The sequence below is a fragment of the Halichoeres trimaculatus genome, unplaced genomic scaffold, assembly GCF_033239565.1.
Source record: "Halichoeres trimaculatus isolate MK-OKI-2021-1 unplaced genomic scaffold, fHalTri1.1 fHalTri1_scaffold_6, whole genome shotgun sequence".
NCBI lineage: Eukaryota > Metazoa > Chordata > Actinopteri > Labriformes > Labridae > Halichoeres > Halichoeres trimaculatus.
The window spans coordinates 26167684-26185634 of NW_027437184.1; the positions used below are offsets into that span (position 1 = coordinate 26167684).

At 39.1% G+C, this 17951-nt stretch overlaps 1 protein-coding gene across 2 annotated transcripts in view; it reads left to right on the plus strand.

Annotated features, from left to right (window-relative positions):
* nova1 (NOVA alternative splicing regulator 1) overlaps positions 1-17951 on the plus strand; it is a 43367-nt gene that overhangs the window by 16325 nt on the left and 9091 nt on the right. For both annotated transcript variants that reach the window (XM_074672004.1, XM_074672005.1), the window contains exon 3: positions 17002-17168. In XM_074672004.1, the coding sequence (XP_074528105.1) occupies positions 17002-17168 (167 nt within the window). The remainder of the gene's footprint in view (positions 1-17001; positions 17169-17951) is intronic.

A 17951-nucleotide genomic window follows, 5' to 3' on the forward strand; every position in this document is an offset into this window, starting at 1 on the left:
AAGTAGGCTTTTATTGTGTCTCTTACCCAGATGATGGCGCTTTACTTGCTAAAACATAGACATAGACATGTGCCATTAAGATCCTAAACTCAGCTTCCTTCATCACAGCCATAAAAGTCACAGTGGGCTGAACTCTGCCTGCACCAGTAGCTATCAGGGTTATGAACTCTAAATATTCAGTATAACAAATACTGAATACACAGCTGCAAAGAAAGTGTATGCTGCTGACCTAGCTGAATGCAATGACAATCACTACGTTGGAAGATGGTTTGTAATCGAACTGGACCTAATCAGAAAGTAAAAAGTTTTTTTTTTTTTAAAAATTAAGATACATGAAGCTTTTTTTTGCTTTTATTAAAAGAGGAAAACAGAGTGTGAATTATAGAGTATAGAGCAGAAAACAGCATGAGAGTGCAACTGCTGAAGGGCTAACCTTACAGGGCATGCATCCTCTTAGCAATACTGGATCCCTGATTGATTTATGTTTTGAATGCATTTGGAAAAAAACATCAACTAATTGAAAAAGTGTTGAAAAAAATGTATGAATATTTTTTTTATAAAGGAAGATCCACGAGCATAGACTGCGTCTTTGTGTCTTCTATTCCAACCTTTGTGCAGCAGGTTAAATAGAGTTTCTATATGTTAAGTAATGTTGGCTAAAAATGCAGGTGAACTGTCATACTGAGGCTCTAACGTTGACATCATAGACTGTATATAGAGTGGACAGCATGGCACCACTATTTGCCATTGTATGTTTTTGAAGCCAAAATATCCCCGTCAAAGGTGCAGCCAGGTAGCAGTTTTGCAGCCAGTCTGCGCAGTAGAGACTGAGGGATTCTGGGAGAATATGAGGGGAGCTGGGTGACAAAAATAACATTTTTTTTTTCTTTCAGGAGTCTAGCCACTTCTTGACTCTACCTCCTGAAAGATTTTACAATCCCCTAGTAAAATACACAAGAACAGCAGCTCTCATTGTTAAACGTGACGTAAAACCTTGTTTTTAAGGTTAAACAAAACTTTTCAGAAAAAAAGAGAACTTCAATACAAGGCAGCTAAATGATATCTTCAAACCACCACAACAATCAGACGTGAGAAACATTTCTATGAGGAGTATTAATTTTTTAAAGGTTGATCACAGTCCATCTGGAATGACTGGGGAGATAGATTTTTTGACCCACACTGCAGCCAGCCACCAGGGGGAGCATTTTTTGTGGCGACCTCAGTGCGTGCTGAGCAAGATGGCGTCCATTTTTTTTATGGTTGACACTCATTTCTAGTCAGGGCTGTGGCTCCAGTAAGAGACGATCAAGTCTGTGCCTTCTAAAACAATGTCGGCTTGGGAGTCTTACTTCTGTGTGCCTTCAATATCTACATGATTTACATTTTTCAGCTGCAGGACCTATGGTTAAGAAACTGCTACTGGACTTATTTAAGAGCATGTTGACACTGTGACATCTCTGAGCTAAAGTGCTTTATCAGTGGATTAAAAAACCACATCATGTTTGTTTGGTAGCTATTTAATGTGATCATCAACAATATCGTGCCATTTAGACCTGTTGTTATCTTGTACTTTCTATTACTGGTAGTTCTGAGACCACTGACCTTTTTTAGAGTTTTATCTGTGTGTTGGGATTATAAATATGACCTGTTGAGTTTCATTTTGGTTATTTGAAGCTATGCTTTGTGGGAGTCTGTGCCATGTTCATTACACACTTTGCTAACGCCAAAGAGCTTTTAGTGGACCTGCTTTGATCTAGGCATTCGCCCAAAAGGATTATGTTGCAGCTATTATGTCCCAGCTTTGGGTTGAGTTGATGTGCTTGGATAATTCTGAAATGTCTTAAACCTGACGATGAATTAAGGTTATAAACAATGAAATGGCTCTTTAAAAAGACATTTGGAGCTGATTTCTAAAGAGCATACGTTTGAATGTGCTCTACCTTCGTTCATCGTTGAATCAGCAGCAGTTTGGGCTAATATAGCATGCTAATCCAGCACGCACTCTCCCTGCCCTCTGCTCTCCTGCTGCGGCTTCAAACCGCAGCACAATCCCACACCAGAGAAATCAAAGGACAACAAGCGATGCAGCCATTTTTTTTCCTGAAATCCTCCCTCTGATGTTTCAGTCTGAGTCTCCCACTGTCCTCACACCTCCCATCCATCACTGTAAGACACAAGACTGTGAATTCAAAAGGTCTTGATAGGAACTGTACAGCCGGGCTGTGCTGTGGCGGCCTGAGATGGATGAGCCGAGATAGTGAAGGGTGTGGATGATGCATGATTGTATGTGAGCGTGGGGACAGGGGGGCAGGCCCAGAAATAGCCTGTTTCAATCTCTCTCTGTGGACATGACCCCTCTCCCAGCTGTACTCAAGCTGCTTCGGTGCACGCCAAGTTTCCTCTTCCCTCCTCCCTGCTCACTCTTTTCTCTGATTCAGTTCCTGGTAGTTGGGAGAGTTCAGTCCAGATACGATGACATCATACCTCTCTTAAAATCTTGTTTGCATGCTTGCTTCTTAACACATCAACACTGATTGTTTTTGTTTCTATTATTCGGTTTGAACCCGACTGAACTGTTGCATGGCTGCGTTACTCGAGCCCTCATAAACGCAGCACGCTTTGCATTCGCCCACACACACACACACGCACGCACACACACATACACGTACACACTCCTCCTCACACCTACTTACACACATCCGCATATTTAAGCAGCTGCAGAGAGAGCCGTGGGAGTTCACGATTTGAACACAAACTTAGAAACTAAACTTCAAACCCTTTCGTGCTGCTGGGCCCCGGCCAGCTTCATGTATCGAGTTTCTTTGTACAGCACGAATAAATAAAGCTGCTGTGATGTCAGAGAAACACTGAGTGTATGGTTTCTATTATCTGGTCATTAAAATATCTATCACAATATCTGACCTTATGATGGAAAACAACACTATTCAATAAATTTCAAGGTGAGGAATTTCCAGGAGAGAGAAGCTGAGAGAATGAGACACATTAAAGGGAGAGTGTTGTTTTCAGACTTCTCTTCAGTTTATTCTTTCTGATGCTTCCTGCTCGATCGTTTGATTCCTGACGTGGACGACATCAGGATGGTGGTTTCAAATGAAGAGACAAAGCAGCTATTTTGTTCTCAGAATTTATCTCCGCGTGCCTCTTGCCCCATCCATATGCATGGTGATATTTTTATTGTTTTATTTTATTTTATTTTATTTTATTTTAATTCATTTTATTTATTTTATATTATTTTATTTTAATTTATTTTATTTGATTTTGTTTTATTTTATTTTAGTTAACTTTATTTTACTTATCCCATTTTATTTTATTTTATTTATTTATTTATTTATTTGCATATTTGCTTCCAGTTTCCAGTCACTGGATACTATTTTAAGAAGAAAATACCAACAACCTGTAAATAACAGAGAAATCAAGAACTTGGCAATTGTTGTTCACATGTATTACACATGTGCCACTGTTTTCCTACCTCTGCTTGGTTAGATTTGTGCATGTTAACAAGGTAACATAACTGTTTTTAGTCATTATATCATTGCGTGGGGATGAATAAACGTATGGCGCTGAGTTTAAAAAATGCTGATTTCGTTTGCTGCTGCTGAATACAGATGTGCGCACTGTTCTTCTGTGGTGTTTGATGTGATAGAGTAGTCACTCATCATCGCCACCTGCTGACCTGGTGCGCATATATTGTTGTGTTGCGTTTTCAATTGTTTCTGTGTTGTGCCTGGGACGGAGAAACATTTATTTTGAAAAACCTAAAAGTTATGTTCCTTTGGTTTCTCCTTAGATTCACTCATGATTTTGATTTCCACTGCTGATTCAGACCAGATGAGAGAGTGATGTCACCTGCTCTCTTTAAGACCTTATTTATTCCTGACCAGTGGGCAGCTAAAGGGAGCTGTAAAATGTCCAAAGAGAATGAGAGTTAGAAAATGGTGTGAGAGTGCAGAACAGACACACTTCACCTGGCTTCTGACTTATTAGTTCAAAAGAATAAGCTTGTCCTTTTTGAACTATTTTGTTAGCAGTGTTGGAAATAAGAAATAAGAACAGAACTAAGAAATTTCTCAGTTTTGGGGCACAGGAGTACATTTTTGATTTGAAACAGAGGTCTCCTCCACAGCTATCTATTAGCATTAGCATGGTAAACAGAGCTAACAGTGTGATAGCCGTGTGCTTATAGCGTGACAGCTATCAAACTGATAGATGGACACAAACAGAACTGTATTCTACAAAACCAGTGAAGGAACTATCACATTAACAACACTGTGATGGGCCCAAAATCTGGGTCAATTTTCTAACAGATGTTTAAAACGGGGACATAACTGAGATCAGTATTCTGTCCTGATATTCACTTTGAAACTGGGACAAATAAATGGGGTCATCCTCTCACCGCAGCTTGACCCCAAACCAGAGACTAAAAATCAGAATATCTGAGTTTCAGCTGCTGTTTTTTACATTTTCTTTAATTATTAAGTTAAGTATTAAGTTCATTAATTAGGTAGAAAAGGGATTCCAGTATTCTTTGCAAAATATTGGTGGCTAACGAGGCTCTATTAGCAATTAAGCTAGCCTTTTAAGATGCAAATGTCTTTGATTTATAAACTAGGCCATTTTTTGTGAACTTGGTGATTAAAAAAATTTGTGAGGTGAGGATATGGCAATATGTATGAAATTAACAGTGTATGGCAATGTCAGACACTTTGAGATTTTAATCACCTCTTCTGTCTCACTTGGTGTGTGTTGGGTTTTAGCAGATTAGTTTGACCTACAAACTCAACAGTATGTCTTTTACCATGGGCAAGTTTAACTGAAGGTTATGGAGTTTCTCCTAACAGCTCTATTTTTGCTGGTAGAGTCTATTCCTGCACAAAACCAGTGAAGTTAGAATTTTTCAGCAACACCCCACATCATTGTGTTGGTGAGCCAAAGACAGTTTTCCACTTTGGTGGACAATAAAGACATATTCTATTCTATTCTATTCTATTCTATTCTATTCTATTCTATTCTATTCTATTCCATAAATACCTTGGCTCAGGCTGCTTTGTGTTCCTTTGCTCAACAACCAATTAAAATCAAGAAAAGGTGGGGCTTAATTCATTAAATTGAACCAATCACTAAGAGTGCATAACAACTTAGTGCTGCAAGACAACTCTGTAACCGAGTGACAGCAACAACTAGAAAGAAACACTGAGTTGACTGACTTGTGGGTGCGACAACAGAACACAGCATCGTGGACACATGTCCTTTTGCGTTTCCTTTTTTCTAATTCTGCAAAATGGTATCATATTGTAGTTAACCTGTGATGATTTTTTTATGTTTCTTTTTTTTCACTGGATGAATTAGCTTGATGTTGGTCCACGGTTCCTGTTGTACATTGCGTCTCTACATGGTTTCAGTCAGCACTAGAGTCAGAAACCCAGCCACGCTGTCAATCCTCATTTGTCACAGTCAGGCTCATTCACCTCTCTGCCAGATCTCCTCACATGAAACAAAACCGTGTCACATGACCGGCCGTTGCTTTTCCAAGTCCACATCTTGTTTCACTTGAGTCTGCTTTTTATTACAACTCTCAGGTCTCTCTGCTATTTGATCAGTGTTATCAATTAGGTCTGCATTTCTGATGTGCACTTTGCTGTTTTATTGCTTGTCTTTATGGGTCGAATGTGCGATTGATGATAGGTCTGTGATACAATATATTTTTTATTTGGGAACAAACCCATTAAAGACGTGATCACCAATGCATGGGTCATCTTGAGAGTGATGCGTTTGTGTTTAAATCCCTGTATATCTTTTTTTTCTTCTGTGCTATGATGGTCTACATTTGACTTAACTGAAATTTACAACACATCAGTGACATCTGTATGTTTTAACAGAATTTTCCTTACCTGTGATTACCACATGATCATTGACATGGAGTGATTGGCAAAAGAAAGAAAGGAATTTTTTTGTTTCATCTCCCTGGGTCAGACGTCCGCCATGTGCTTCCTGTACTCTCTTTAACCAAACCACCCTTTGATAACTCCTGAGTGTCTTAAATACAAAATAAACTGCCTTGTCTCCAGCTGCTGAATGTCATCCATCTCATTATCCATCTAGATTTCTGTTCTTTTATTGATTTGTACCTTTTTGGGAATCTTTGACTGCTGTTCAGGGAGACAAAACTTCTGAACAACAAAAAACACTCATGTAAAAGTTGAATTGCAGCCTTTTTAGAAGAGGAAGAAAAAAATCACACAACAAAACAAAAACAAACTTTAAAATAAAAAGAAACAGAGTCTTGTGAAATAAAGTTCGGTGGTTGTGGTAGAATTTGGGTTGGGGTGAGACATGCCAAAGCATCACCAGGTCCCCAAGATCACAAACAGTACTGACTGCTTTTTGTACTGGTGCCGGCTGACTCCATAAGAATAAGTCTTCAGCTAGGGCTGGGTATTGTTAAGAACATCACTGATCAATCCTATTTTGATTCTGTCGGTCACAATTCAGTTAGATATTTAAGATGCTTTAATTTCGACTCAGTAAGAAGCAGAAGAACACTAATAATTACAGTTTTTGTTGTTGCTGCTGGTTGCTTTGTTTGCCATTTTTTTGTTGTTTGGTCTAGCGCGCCCCATGCAGCGTGAATAACACACACAGCGCCCCCCACTAGTCAGGAGGTGAAATGTTTCAGATGGTTTGCCAAATCGATACTGAATCGGGTGAGGAAATGTTGCGATGCATCAATTAATCAATATTTTTACTTGGGCTGGAATGATCTTCTTTTGCCATTTCTGGGGTGCTGCTTCAATTCAAAATGTAATTATTTGATATTTCTGGTTTTTGTGTTTTTCGTTTGCTTTTTTATCATCAGACCAAGAGAAAAAATTGAATGATAATGATATCTGTAGGCTGTACCAGGAGCCATATGTTCCCATCACATGTGAGTCAGTTTTTAAGATTCATTCAGGGGATCTGACATCTCCACTTCTGTCCAACCTACCTTATAAACAAAGACTTACATGAAGGACTTAAATTCATTCATTCATTCATTTTCCAAACTGCTTATCTTGTTCAGGGTTGTGGGTGGCTGGAGCCTATCTCAGCTGTCATTGGGCGAGAGGCGGGGTACACCCTGAACTGGTCGCCAGCCAATCACAGGGTTGACACAGACAGACAGACAGACAACCATTCACTCACACACTCACACCTATGGGCAATTTAGAGTGCTCACTTAACCTGATGAGCATGATTTTGGACTGTGGGAGAAAACCGGAGTAGAGAACATGCAAACTCCACACAGAGAGGCCCACCGCCCCGAGTGGGGAATCGAACCAGTGACCTTCTTGATGTGGGGCTGCAGTGTTAACCATTGCGCCACCGTGCAGCCCAAGGACAAAAATAAATCAAACAATAAATTAATTTATAAAAAAGGACTTTTGAACAAAAAAAAAATCACATTTTAAAATCGTTAAATAAAAAAACCTGATGCTACGATACATCAATTTTTTCTCCCACCCCTATTAACATCTTTATTTACAACCTATATGATTTGTTTAAAACAATATTGTGCATCCTTGAAATAGTTTCTTTTAACACAGGCTTGGTCTATATAATAAACAAATCTACTTACAGAAATGTAATGATGATGGGAGATCTAATGTGTTGGTCACTTGAAGTTGAGCGGCTGTTTTACGTGTTCAAACAGGTGATTCTGGGAGGTAACAAAAAAAAAAACCCCTGTCATTGGTTTGAATAATTACGTTAAAGTTGTTTATCATAACCAAAGTGAAGCCAGTTTAAACATTAATAATCTTAAGTCTTGTTGCAGTATTGACGTAAATCACATTAATTTTTAAGTTAAAAACTCACATCAGATCAGTGCAGTCCCATTTGATAGTTTCTGTTTTCCCAAAATGTTCCAACAGTTTCATTTTCTGCTGACACTCGTGTACTTCTTTTCTCAAACCATCTCTTTGTTTGACTTACACCACATAAGAATCTGACTGAATAAAGAAAAGCAGTGTGCCTAAATCTCTGTAAATACCAGAAAAACTCTAAAACAGGCAATTGGGATTTATGTCGTTTTTTTTCAAAGATTGCAACAGTGTTTGCTGGGAGCTGTTTGGCATGTGACGTAATGTGAAAGTTCTCCAGGAGCCTGTTTCTGATTTACTGCTTATAAATGACTTGCTGCAGAAATCCCCACTTTATAAATTAGTGTTTACATTTTGGAAAAGCTGCCATATGGCAACAACGTGACATGATGGACGTGTTCAGCTCTGGGATCTTCGCACAAAATTCTCGAGCTCAGTTCGTAGTGTGAATAATTAGTTGAAAAATGTGCTGATGTGATGACAGTAATTACCGGTGACACTCTATGTGTGACATGCTCTGAATAAATCAGACTAAGTTTTTGTTCTAGGAGGGGCTCAGGCAAGAAGGCAGCAGTGTTGAAACTTTCTTACTTCAGGATCAAGACTGAAGACCTGAGAGTGTCTGCTCTTCTGGGGCAGCTGAAGGCTGGGAAGTGTCGCTCTCGTGGGCTCTGACACATTTCTCACTCCTTCTGCCAACAGGAGGACGAGATAACTTTTACTGCTACTCAAAGCAGCGTGAGCTTTTATTATGAAATCCTCCACCCTCAGAGAAAGCAGGAGCTGATGCAATTTAGGAAGTGAAAAGGGTGGAGGACAAAAATGTAACATCAGACAGTTTCGTGTCCTCTTAATGGCATCTCATCTGAGAGAGAGGAGTTGTGTCATAGTGTCTGCCTTTAGTAAACACACTAGTCGCTCTTTAAAAACCTTAGGTGGAGAAATAGTCAGTAAAAGGTTTCTGTATTGAGTAAATACGAGACCTTCTCACCCAAAAGTGAATGCAGAAATTGTCTCTCAGAGAAAGAGAGAGGTTTTCTAACTGTTGTGTCACTGAGATACTTTGTGGAGAGGGTAACACACACACACACACACACACACCGAACACACAAACACACACAGAGCGATTGCCCAATCAAAATGAATTCAGACTTCAGTGAAATCACAGTGTGCAGGCCAAAGTTTTCCATGTTAAACTCCAGTTTCATGATGGCTGCACACGTTCAATAACAGATATAGAACAGATACTGTTCTATGTATCAGAGCTGTGTTTCAGGTCAAACTTTTAGATTTTAAAGGGGCTGTGAGGAGTATGAAAGTGATCTTGAAAAAGTCTTCCTTCTAGATATATGCCTGATCGTAATCCACACTTTAAAATGAGATTATCAGCACCAATATTGCTGGTTACAAGTTATTTTAAACAGCTACTTCTTAGCTTTGCGATCGGGTCAACCAGGACCAGATTTATATACAGCACGTCTAGGTCTCCATGACAACATCATGCCGGTTGACTAAGCTTGAGAAAGGATAAAACACAAAAATCGGTGTTTTTCTCTGCTAAAAACGATTTCTGTGATTAATTTTGTAGTGATGGTGGACACAGGAGCCTAACTGTCAGACAGAAAAAGGACAGAAGAGCAGAAGAAAGCTAAACAGGAGAGTGATACAGCACGAGCTAAAGGCTAATTAGCCTTTAGCTCGTGCTGTATCACTCTATAGCACAGTGGTTAAGTTGTTTGTGATAATCTTCATTCCAACCCACAGTCAGCAGTTATTCTGCAGTGGTCTGTTCAAACTTGAGAGTCTACCAATAAAATGAAGAGTGAGGTTACGTTAGCTCTGATTGGTAGATGACTTGCAGGACATAACTAACCAGGATTCACTAACGTTACACATTACGGACATGTCTTAGTGCACTGGGCTGTCAGCTGTGCTAAATATAAACAGCTACTAAACTACTTACAAACTGACAGTGTTTACTTGTTGTCATGTTAGCCTACAGATACGTCGGAGCACCGGGCTGACGATGCCGCTAACATATAGCCAGCTTTGTGTTATGTGTCAAACCATATTGCAACACAACTGTACTGATAAGTACCTTTCCTCGGCGCACTGCATCCAGTAAAAAGTTGTCTTCAACAAAGAATTTTTTTTTTTCCATCTGATCTCTATTTAATTCCTAAACAAACACCTGCCTCACTAAAAGTAATTTACGACAGTGTGTGGAGACTCTGGGCCACAAGGTGGCGAGGGAGTGCAATTAAAACAGATCCTCCTCATGGCATCTTTAAGGAAAAGAAATAAAGATGAGAAGAGAATGTTCCTCCCTGGAACTGATTGTTAATTAAAAAAAAAATGCCTTGAAATAATCTTTTTTCTTTTTGTTCAATAAGCCTTGGTCATAGCTTTGCAGTCTTTAGAAGTCTACTTTTATTTTTGCAGCCTAAAATGTCTCATTTCTATCTGCAAGTTTTTAGGCTCTTTGGTTGAGCGTCATCTGTGAGTGACTGGGACAAACACTTGTGTGAGAGCTGCTTGTCTCCTGTCTTTTTTTCAGCTTTTCTTTGTTGAGACTGGTTAAAAAAAGACTGAATCTTAAATGAGAAAAAACTAATCTCACATTTTGTCCCCAAAAGTTTGGAACATGGCCTCTGAATGGTTGATAGGCTTAAAAAATAAGGTGCCAGAAAGTCATTGGCTGTTTTTGAATAGGAAGAAGAGTATCAGGGCGGCACAGTGGTGGAGTGGTTAGCATTGCAGCCTCACAGCAAGCCTCACCAGTTAGATTCCCAGTTTGCCTAGAGGACCTTTCTGTGTGGACTTCTCTCTGGACGTCTCTCTGGCTTCCTCCCACAGTCCAAAAACATGCTCATCAGGTTAACTGGTCTCTCTAAATTGTCTGTAGGTGAGAGTGTGTGCATGAAGGGTTGTCTGTCTCTGTGTCAGCCCTGTGATTGGCTGGCAACCAGTCCAGGATGTACCCTGCCTCTCGCCCTGAGACGGCTGGGATAGGCTCCACCCACCCGCGACCCTGAACAGGAAAAGCAGTATAGAAAATGGATGGATGGAAGAATTTAAGGAAATTTTAAGAGTAGAGAATGTTGTCAGACATTCAAAATCTAAGGTAAATCCTACGTCTGGGCTGATAGTCAGTAAATCAATAAAATGTTCAATTAATGAAATGAACTCAATAATTTTGCCGGCCTGTGCATGTGTGTTTGTTTTTGTAGTTTAGGATGAAGCTGATGAGGCTGATGAAGCCTCAAGGAGGAGAGGGGAAAGGCCTTCACAAACTCTGAACAGTCCAGTTGTCTTGGTTTGAAGCATTCAAAATAACTCCGACCTGGATGATGAGAATACTTTGCTACATCAAATTTTTTTTTTTTTTTTTTTTTTTTTAACTCAGTTTTTTATTCAAATGCAATTTTTGACCAAGGGCCCATTTTTTATATTCTTATTTTTTGTTTTTGGGATTTTTAAAATTTATTAATATTCCAGTTACATTAGTAAAAAAATACTCATAAGAAATAAAAGTTTATTGCATTTTAAAGGGTTTATTACATTATTATGACATATTTATTTTTTGATTTAGCGGTTAATTTGGTCTCAAAATAATTTTGTCAATAATATCGTTTATCGTTAATAATTGATGGACAATATCTCGTCCAGCAAAATCTGTTATCAGCCCAGGTTTTGTAAATCCCTCACCAGACATTTAACTTGTCTAAATACAAAGCACTGCAGCTCTGTGAGGGGGACAGCCTTTATTTTGTCTCTTATCTTTGACCAAGAACAGGTAATAACTCCTTACCTCCTCTTTACATACTTCTCAATGTCATCAATGAATTTTCACCCAATTCTTGTCACTCACAAAAATTACATCTGTGTATTTTTTAATCTGACTTGTTAACTTTAACAGCTTGGTGTCTTTACTCTCATTGATCCTAGCATGCAGTGTGTTAAAGAGCACATGTAGTACGATGTTTTAACATTTTGAACAATGGTTGCAGGTAGCCTATATATTTAATGTACACTTTATCAGTACCCTGGCTGCTTATACCAGAACAACTCAAACAAATGAACAGCCCTCCTCAGAGTCCTCATCAGACAGTTAACCACTTTGAACAATCTTTGATGAATTATTCATGCTTTTATCACCTCTCATCTGGATTATTGTAATTCTGTGTTCAGATACTTGGATCAGATCCTGACTACACTCCAAACTGTGGCCGCAAAATTTAAAGGCCCTTTTCAAACAACTTAAAACACACAGTTTAAAGTAAAGTGAATCAGGGCGTGTCTGAACAAATTTTGCTAGTTTCTTTTTTGTCACAAGACGGGTGTGTTTGCAGGCAGGTGTGTCACTGTTTACATTGTGGATTTTAGCTTTTCTACTTAAATTGGCCAAGATCAGGCACATTTAGCTGTTCTCCCTCCACCTTACCTCATAGACATAAGAAACACAAATGCCACTGTTTGAAATTTGTCAATGCATAAATTGATGGTGTATCTGCTCATGTAATTGTCGGTACAAAAAGAAACAGTCAGGGAATTTCTTGATAATCTGATGTGTGCATTAATGTCAGAGAGGGATAAATTGTAATTTTCTTACTTTTGGTCACATGGGTGTGTTTTCTTCTGTGTGTGTGTGATGTGTGGGTCAGTTGTGGTTTCAAAATATCTGAAGACTACCATGGTTAGTGCCACCCAAAGTTATATTTGAGGCTAGTAAAAAAATACTCTAGTTGTGGTGGAGTGTGTATTCATATGTGTGTGTGTGGTTGTGTGTGTGTGTTTAAGCTTGTATTTGTGAGGACACATATCAAACAGAGCGTGCACGGTGAAGAGCTCTGTGACGTCTCCACCTGATGTCTCTGGAGCAGTAGGACTGATGGTGTCCCTGTTTGTTAGACTTAATGGATCACCACCGCGCATAGAGCAGGTTCATGATGTAAGGAGACGAGAAAAAATACCTGTGTCCTTCTGTCCCGATAAAAACTTAAATTCACCTTAGCTGCAAGATTAGTGATATTGTATTATGAGTAAGAGCACTGCTGCACCTTTAGACCAGTTTTTTTTTCTAAACCACAACCATTTTCTGCAAAAACTGATATCCAAGCAAGTGTTTTTGTCTTGTATTTAGTAAAATTAGACTCAATGAGTTACATACATCTGATAGTTGGGTTATTAGTGTGGCTCTTAACACATCCAATCACTTAAATTAAGATTAAATAGAGATGGGCAAGTACCAGTATCGATAAACAAACCGTTATTCTAAGTCGTTCATCCCCTCTGTAATCAGATTACTGAATCTTTCTTAACGGTCTTTTATCTTGCCGCTGCTTATCTTTTATCTTTTATTTTTACCTTATTTATTCATTTATTGGAACTTTGTAGTAATTCAGTCAGGCTGACTTTTAACCTTTCCCAGTGTCACCATCTCCTTTAGTCTTTTTTAAGTTCTTAACTTTTAACTCTTTGTGTGTTTTTTTTACTGTTGCTTCATCTCATCTTTGCTTCTTTTTGTGTATCTGTTTTGTGCAAGCTGATCCACACAAATTGCCCCATGTGGCATTAATAAAATTGTCTGAATCTGAATCTGAACATTGGTATTAGGTATTGGGCCGATACTAGTCTTATTTAAAGGTATCGATACTCGTGAAGGCAGCCGATACTCAAGGCAAAAATATCTTACATCGAGTAAGTCCTCCTCGCCAGTGGTTGGCACAACATTGCTGCGGTTTGACACCACACCAAATCAGATCCTAATCAGACAACATGAATGAACCAGAGAGAGTTAATTATTAAACTGTTTTATTTTGCACTTGTGTTAATTTGTTAAAAACAGATCATAAACTCAGGGAGAGTTGTTTGTGTTTTATTTGGACTTCATGTCGAAGTGACTGTGCTGTCTTTGTTTAAAATGACCTGTCACTGTTAAGGAAAATTTGATGTATCGAAAGTACTGGTGGTATTGGTACTCGGTATCAGTGAGTTCTCAGGAGGAAGTACTTGTACTAGTATCCGTCCTAAAAAAAAGTGGAATTGAACACCATTAACTTCAATAAATGGAACATATGGCTACTGAATCATCTACATAGTGAAGGAGACAGAGATGGCAGTCCAACAATCAAACATTGTTTTTTTTTGCGTTTTTAAACAAAACATAAAAATCATCTTGTTGGTCCAGAACAAGAAAAGAGAAAATTTACTTTTCCAGTTTCTAGAAATAAGAATAATGTCTTAACACATGAAACTAAACAGATTTTTCTTTCCCATTGGCCCCTTTTTGTTGTAACTCTTACATTTGAAACGATGTGGTACCGATACCCAGTACCTGGCAATTGGTATCAGTACTCAACGGTACCAATTTTCTGTACTTTTTGTGTTTATATGTGGTAAAAAATATCAATTTGCTTAATGATAAAATATATTTATTTTTTAACTTAACATATTTATTCTTAAATAGATAACTGTGTTCGTGTCCAGCTTGGAAAACCACCTACTCTTCCACTCCCTTGCAGTCACAAGGTTGCATTTAGGTACCTTAGAAACATGGTATTTCTCGCTTTTACGCGAATTGGTACCCGGTACTTTTGACAGAATTCCGTACCCATCCCAAGTGCTATTGCATTTGCCACCTTTGTGTCTTGCTTTTCTTCGTTTTGAGACCAACACCCCCATGCATGCTAAGATGGGCATAAATTCACCAGCTATTCACTCAACATGGGTGCTGGCATTGAACTGTGGGTGAATCAGGTAGAAAACATGAATGACACTTGCATTTTATGCCAAGACTCTTTCTGGGCGACCGATGAGGCCCTGAAACCAAACCACCAAAGTCATCTTCACTTTTTTGGATTCCTTCTTTGATATTCTCCTTGAATGTCTGTAAAAATGGAGCTGAACTGGAAGTCACACAGATTTTGTTGAAAACACTCTGACTTTTGGAAACACTTGAAAACGCCTCCTGCAGCCAATACTCTTGATTACTTTGATGAATTGCATCTTCTGTCATTTTGAAATGTTCAGTCATAATTTTCTGTGATGAATGCATTCGAGGACATAAAAATCTACAACGGGTCAAGTGCCTGCAGTCTGTCACTTTGTCACTTTTAGTATGACAGGCAGGTGCAGAGCAGTGACACTGAGAGGCACACACTGAGGCTCAGTGTGAAACACACACAGATTTCATTTATAGGCTGTTTGGATGTCTTTCAGGCGCGTGTGTTTCCTGGTTTGTTTTGTTGGCCACTGGCAGTGAAAGTGGCAAAGCAATGATCATGAAGGACATGAATTCTTTGCTTGTATGTTTTATTTCTGTCTTCTGTTAGCCTCATTATGTCTGCTGTTATAGGAAACAAAGGGCTAAAGAAAGAAGGTCACTCATAGGTCAGGAGCTACCATTGTGCCTAATTAGAGTGCTCCTTCTGATTAACATCAAGTGACCGATTGACTCTTTGAATCAATTATTTGACAAGCTGAACCAATCAGGAATGACTTGGTCTGGTGTGCATTTTAACATTTCATAGTGACAGTAAATACCAGATCTAGATATCAGGTTTCGATTGGAACAATGAAGAAGAGCAGCACTTCTTCCAGTGTGAAGAAAAAAGTCAGCCCTGAAGAAAAACAGAGCAATAACTCTGGGGAAATACTCAAAGAATAAATTATCTTCCAACAGAACAGGAAACTTTATCTTGCCAAGATATTTGAGAACAAGTAAAAAAAAAAAAAAAACTCTAGTGTCAAAGAAGCCACAGAAATCTTATCTAACAAGAACACAGAGACTGAAAACAATTCATTTTTACATGCAAAGAAAGTGAAAAATACAAAAACAAGAAAGGTTTAAGAAACATTTTCTCAACTTAAAGCTAGACTTGCTAATATTTTAATACATTGCTTATGATGTGTCCTGTTAAATAAGCTTATTAATCCTGGAATAACTGAGAATGTAGCACACAGGGTTCAGAATTAGAAACCAACTTAATCTGCTCAAACATGGGATGAGATTGGCTCGTTTGAAGGAAGAAATGAGAGAAATGAAGATTTATTTCTTTGTGGGAAAAAGTCAAGTGATGCAACTGAACAGTCATTTAAAATGAGTCAGCTTATGTTCAGCAGATATGACAAGGGCTGTGGGTCTGTACGTCTCTTGATATACATAATGCATCCTCTGTTGTGTGAATCGGTGAATCACTCGGTCATTACCTGTTCTCAGGATCTGAAGAGATGCAAAGAATAGGATATCTGAAATGACAAACTGGTTTTGACAAAGCCATTTTATCAGCATTGATCAAACAGATTAATATTTCATTTAGCTATTCTGAAGTAGTAGCTTCTCGGGAAGTAAAGATATTCAGATCAATGAAGACAACATGTCACAGAAAAAGAAAAAACCCTTTTTTAAAGATGTTTCATCCTGATTCAGTCTCACTCCTCTGTCTGATCTTTCCTGTTTCCAAGTTTTCCTCGTCAGATGTGTCAAACGTGGCTCTTTTGTAGTATTTTCCTTGTTCATATTTACACTGTCTGTTGAGTCATGTAAGGAAACTGGGAGATGTTTCCCTCTCACTTCATCCAGAGATCAGTGAAACTTGAAGAAAGCGAGGCAGAGAGGTTGGTACAAAAGGGAGAGTGTTTAAAAAATCGTCTCAGCGAGTATAAAGGACTCGCTGTTGCATCACCTGTTTCCACGGCTCGGCCCCTTCGCCATGGCAACATAATGCCGGCTGGGTCGTCCGTGTGGGTGTAGAAAGAAGCAGGAGGAGGAACAAGTGTGTGTTTAGTCTATAAGAGCTGCCTGGCTCAGCGCTCCAGCAGTGAAAGAGTTACATCATTGAAGAGGAATCCTTCTCTCCCCATGTGGCTTGCTAACTGAGCACGGTTTCTTTCTTTCAGCTGTTTCTCTGTTGATTGTGTAAATGGAGGAAGCGAGGAATAGCTTAGTAATTGGGTCTCTTTGTAAGATGTCAAGGAACGTTCTTCATTGCCAAGACACCGTAATATAAATGTAGATTTTAGTCCAGCCCCGAGCAAATCCCTCAAATCTGCTCGCCAAGTACCCACTCAGAGCACATTACAGGAGCTGATCACTTGTGTTTGTGCTCCTCTCTCATTACAGGAACAACAGAACGTGTGTGTCTGATACAGGGTACAGTCGAAGCACTCAATGGCGTCCACAACTTCATCGCAGAAAAGGTGCGGGAGATGCCCCAGAGCGCCCAGAAACCAGAACCAGTCAGCATACTGCAGCCACAAACCACAGTCAACCCCGACCGCGTCAAACAGGTGAGATACAGTCAACACCCGGCAACACCTCAACCACTCTTCGTCTGTTAGATATGATCGCTCTGGACAACTTAGCTAGCTAATATTATTTCAGAAGATGATAGCTATAGCACGTTGTCAGACTTTCATAAAACTGACAGCTGTTACCTAACACAAGGACATTTCTAACCAACTAATTCCCAAGTGTTTCATACTGGTGAGCTAGCAGCAGCTCAGCTCGCAGACCCCCAAGTCCCATAAGATGTTGAACATAAGTAGAGAGTTTTGACCATAGACAGTAAAAAAAAAATGGACGTCATCTTGCTTGGTTAAAATTGAGGTCATCACAAGAACTGCTCCCCCTGGTGGCTGGCTGCAGTATAGGTCCAAAAAAATAATCTCCCCAGTCATTCCAGATGGGCTGTGGTCAAACTTAAAAAAAAATACACCTCAAAGAAATGTTTCTCACGTCTGATTGTTGTAGTGATTTGAAGATATCATTTGGCTGCCTTGTATTCAAGTCCTCTTTTTTTCTGGAACTTCCCATTTAACAATAGTTGACAGTTGCCCTTCTTGTGTATTTTTTTCGGGGATTGTAAAACATGATGGGAGGACAGCCAAAAAGAGATTAAACCTTTAGTAAACAAGCAAGCAGCAGCCCGGCTGGCAGACCCTCCTTGCATTTTGAGAAGTATTGGAGAGTGCAAATTTTCAAATTATTTGACTTGTGAAACACTCATGGTTCATCTTGTGACCTATCATGTAAAGTTCAAAGTCAGTTTTAAGGTTTCTTCTGTAAAGGTT